We start from the raw sequence: 4,859 nt of genomic DNA, 5'->3' as shown, positions 1-4,859 counted from the left end.
CATCCCAGATGGTGAAGTACCTCACCAAAGGCATGGAATGGGAACGGGTCATGGAATCTTTTGCAATATGGGAAAAGACGTTTAATAATACGACTTTTCATTATTTACTCCTTTGAGCTGCCTCTGAAACCTGACACAGCTTAGCAATGAATGTGACAAGGATCTTGAATGCACCAGAATGGTCTAAATTTGGTCAACAAGAAGACTATATATGTGTGTATATACACACACACACACTCACACACACACGCACATATATTACCATTCATTGGGATCTGACGTGTCTCAGAATTAGTTACGTTTGCTATTGTAAGAGGTTATTTTACAGTTTATACTGTGTAGATTTTTTGCTATTCCATTTTGGAGATATTATTTCCAGTTGCAGAGTTCCTTTGCATAAAGCCTCACTCTTCCATGCAAGAAACTATATCTCTATCACACTGTGTCACTGTCACTCTCTATTCCAGTAAGTTCCATCAAGAATTGCATAGACGTCGTGATAAAGAAGATGAGGAAGAGGAGGAGGAGGAAGGGGAGGTGGAAGGTAGCTGATATTGAAGACGGTACATAGAAAGCTAGATTATAGAAACTGTATCACATTCTCAGGACTAGAATACAACTACACTAAGTACCCATGATGGTCAAATTTAGGTCTGCAAATCAGTCTAAAGTAGTGGTTTACATTTTTTCTTCTTTTTTAAAAAAAAATCAGGACACTTTTGACAAATCTGAGACTTGTGGGCCAACTATTTCTGGGAATATATGAGCTTCCTAATGCTTCCTTCCACATATTGCAATGCGAATCATATCCTCTTTTAAAGCAATCATCCTGGGGCACCTGGATGGCTCAGTGGGTTAAGCATCTGACTTCAGCTCAGGTTATGATCTTGCTGTTCACAAGTTTGAGCCCCACATCGGGCTCTGTGCTAACAGCTCAGAGCCTGGAGCCTGCTTCGGATTCTGTGTCTCCCTCTCTCTGTGGCCCTCTCCTGCTCATGCTCGCTCTCTCTCTCAAAAATAAATGAAAAAATAAAAAAAAGCAGCAACCCTAATCTGTGACCTATGGACCTCCAAAGTGTGCATAGATGGGATTCAGGGAATCCATGAATTTGAATGGGATAAATGTTATCTTTATCTTCACTAACCTCTAACTAAACTATAGACCTTAGTTCATGATAGATACAGCTAATAAACATAGCACTGTTCACAGTACCTGGACAAAGGCAATAATAGAAATCATAGATATTTTGCATATATTACAGTTGGTATGAAAGTCATAGATATTTTTATACCTCATTACATAAAATAAATATCATTTACTCTTATTACTACTTTGAATAAGGGTAGTTTTCAATTCACCAGAATATATTTTTAATAACTTTTAAAGACGTCATATTAACATATCATAAATTTATTTTAAAATATTTTGATAACTGCATTTCAGAATAACTGGCTTCCTTCATAATACAATATATTCTATTTCGTGGGTTTAATACATTATTCTGAGAAGGGGTCCTTAGGATTCACTGGATGTCCAAAGGGGTCCATGTATGAATAAGGTTAAGAGTCTCTGCATGAGGAATGAGATCCTCAGCTTTGCAGATGTGATTGAGAACTTGAAGCCTAGACCTGGTCATTGGAGGCAATTCTTTCTCCGAGTTCTACACTCACTGCTGCACTTTCTGATGCTCCTAATTCTGTATCATTATACCACTGCCTTTCCCCTTCTCTCTCTCTCTCTCTCTCTCTCTCACACACACACACACACACGGACAAACACACAGGCCCCTTTCTTCTAGGAGCAGGCAGCAACCATTTCTAAGCTTCATCATACAAGTGTCTTTTTAAAAATTTTTTAAAGTTTATTTATTTATTTTGAGAAAGAGAGAGGGCACACATAAGGGGAGAAGGGGCAGAGAGAATGAGCAACAGAATCCAAAGCAGGCACCGAGGCATCAATGTAGAGCCACATGTGGGACTCAGACTCACAAACTGTGATATCATGAACCTTACCTGAGATCAAGAGTTGGGCGCTTAGTTGACTGAGCCACCCTGGCACCCCAAAGTGTCTTTTTTTAAGTGTATTTATTTCTATGGAGAGAGAGTGAGAGAGAGCGCGAGTGCATGAGTAGGGGAGGGGCAGAGAGAGAGAGAGAGAGAGAGAGAGAATCCCAAGCAAGCCCTACACTGTCAGCGCAGAGTCTGGTGAGGGCCTCGAACCCAGAACAGCGAGATCATGAGGCAAAACCAAGAGTTGGACACTTAACTGACTGAGCCACCCAGGTGCCCCATGAAATTGTCTTTTATTACAGATGACCTCAGACATAAAAATAAAGAAACCATTAATCTACCAAAATAATAGCATTTAAGAAATAATTAACCTGTTGGGGCGCCTGGGTGGCTCAGTCGGTTGGGTGGCCGACTTCAGCTCAGGTCATGATCTCGCTGTTCGTGAGTTCGAGCCCCGCGTCGGGCTCTGTGCTGACTGTGCAGAGCCTGGAGCCTGTTTCGGATTCTGTGTCTCCCTCTCTCTCTGACCCTCCCCCGTTCATGCTCTCTCTCTCTCTCAAAAATAAATAAACGTTAAAAAAAAATTAAAAAAAAAAGAAATAATTAACCTGCAATTATTTATTTTCATTTATCTAAAACTCTCAAAAAGAAACTATGTTATGCAATGAATTTACATTAATTGCATGCATTTCAACTCAATACTGGAAACTGATATTTTAGTTAGCTAGCACAATTCTGTGTCAGTAAATGTCCGATTTTCTCTGACATAGTACTAATTCCACAAATCCCATGGATTACAACACCAGGTCCAGAGAATAATAATAGCAAACGCAAATATGGTGCTTATTCTGTATGAAGAACTATCCTAAATTCCTTATTTATATAAAGTTCACAACAACTTTTGAAGTAGGTACTCATGATACCCATCTTACCAATAAGAAAATAAAATTACAGGGAAGCACGAGACTTGTCCACCTTTAGGTAACTACTAAATGTCCGGACCAGGACGCAAGCCCAGGCCCTAGTCCGGGCCCCAGGGGAGGGTGGGCTTAGGACCCTTTGCTATCACCAAAATCACTCAAGGAGTCTGTGCTCCATCTACCGTATCAATTATAATAAATACAGAGGATGGGCAGAATTGGCTTTATCTTATAACCACGAACAATTCGAACATGTTCTTGTATCTGCAACAGTATTGACAGGAACAGGGCAGTTGATAGACAAGCAATAGACTCTGAAAATTGCAGGCGTTTCTTTTCCAAGCTCTCGTCACAGCGAGCACAGAGGCACGGGGTGTATCGGGTGTGACTGACCGGGAAACGGGGAACCTGGTCCTCTCACCACTCGGGATCTTGTCCCTTTAGAAGGGATATAAAGAGCTGCGTAGGCAGAAGACGCAAGTGACTTGATCTCTGAGCCTTACTGTACCCATCTGCAAAATGAGCTTTGACAGTCATTCATCTTCTAGCGGTGATAACTTCTGCATACTAAGTCAGGGGGAGCCCTATGTTCTAGTCCCCTCCCTTGGGCTCTCTCAGTCCGTGTCTAGACCTTCACAAAGACTCTACCCCTGTCATGGGCAGCTGCGCCCTCTGCTACGTGGCCCTGTTTCTCCTGGGAAGAGGTGAGCCCAACACCCAGTCAGCAAATTCCTATCCTGGGTGTGCAGCCCCCCACTTGGCTACCTTGCTTACCTTGCTCTTACCATAGCATTGGGCCCCCCTTCTGGACATTATCCTCAGCCTTTGTAGCCTTTCCCCCACAGGACCCACGCATGCTGAAATCTACCAGACTCCAGCAGTCCTGCTCAGCAGGGCTGGACGCCATGTGACCCTGGAGCGTAAACAGAACTTGCGATACAATGCAATGGACTGGTACTGGCAGGACCCAGGCCGAGGTCTGAGGCTGATTTACCACTCAACGGTTGAAAAAGATGTTCAGAGGGGAGACGTAACTGAAGGCCACAGTGTCTCTCGAGAGGAGAAGGCGCTACTTCCTCTCACTTCCTCTCACTGTGAAGCTGGCGCACACCAAACAGGCTTGTACCTCTGTTCTGGAACCGCACCACAGTGGAGCACGGCCACTGGCCACCTGCACGCACACCTGCTGCAGCCCGTGGCCCCACTGTTGTAATCTTTCTAAACTCCCCCTCTGCCGAGTAGCCTTCCTGCACTCTCTGGATTCTTTTTTTTTTTTTTTTTTTTTTTGCAATTTTTAAAAAAATTTTTCTTAATCCTTATTTATCGTTGAGAGACAGGGAGACAGAGCACAAGTGGGGAGGGACAGAGAGAGAGGGAGACACAGAACCCGAAGCAGGATCCAGGCTCTGAGCTGTCAGCCTAGACTCAGGGCTTGAACTCACAAACCCTGAGGTCATGACCTGAGCCAAAGTCAGACACTTAACTGACTGAACCACCCAGGCACCCTCTCTCTGGATTCTTAATCAAGCACTCAAGAGAACAGACCCAGGGGATACACTTAATTCTGTGCGCCTCCCGGGTTTTAATCACTCCTTTTACATTTATCTATGTCTTTTCTTGAGATGTTACTGTGCCCGGTTCCCTTTCTGAATGCAAAGGATACAAAATTGAATAGAAACACATCCTTTCTGCCAGGAGCTAATAGTCTAGGAAGAGAGTAATTAGAATAGAATAGAATAGAATAGAGGGGTGGTATTGGGAGGTCATGAGGTCTGGGAGGGAAAACCAAGAGATTTCAAAGACGCTGGCAATATTTTATTTCCGGAGTGGGGTTATTTGTTCAAGTGCTTATTGTATTGGTATGTTATCAAATTATTGGATATATATTCAATATCAGTGTTTTAATGTGGAGAAATCAACCTCATTGAA

The 4,859-nt window shown here is 43.0% G+C and overlaps 1 gene segment (V, D, J or C); it reads left to right on the top strand.

Annotated features, from left to right (window-relative positions):
- The first annotated feature begins 3,585 nt into the window (after positions 1 to 3,585).
- Positions 3,586 to 4,143, top strand: LOC125917898 (T cell receptor beta variable 19-like). The segment is given in 2 exon segments: positions 3,586 to 3,634; positions 3,776 to 4,143. Coding segments are annotated over 2 exon segments (417 nt in total).
- Positions 4,144 to 4,859: the final 716 nt, after the last annotated feature.

The sequence above is a fragment of the Panthera uncia genome, unplaced genomic scaffold, assembly GCF_023721935.1.
Source record: "Panthera uncia isolate 11264 unplaced genomic scaffold, Puncia_PCG_1.0 HiC_scaffold_279, whole genome shotgun sequence".
NCBI classification, from domain to species: Eukaryota; Metazoa; Chordata; class Mammalia; order Carnivora; family Felidae; genus Panthera; species Panthera uncia.
This window is presented reverse-complemented; position numbering and strand designations above follow the sequence as displayed.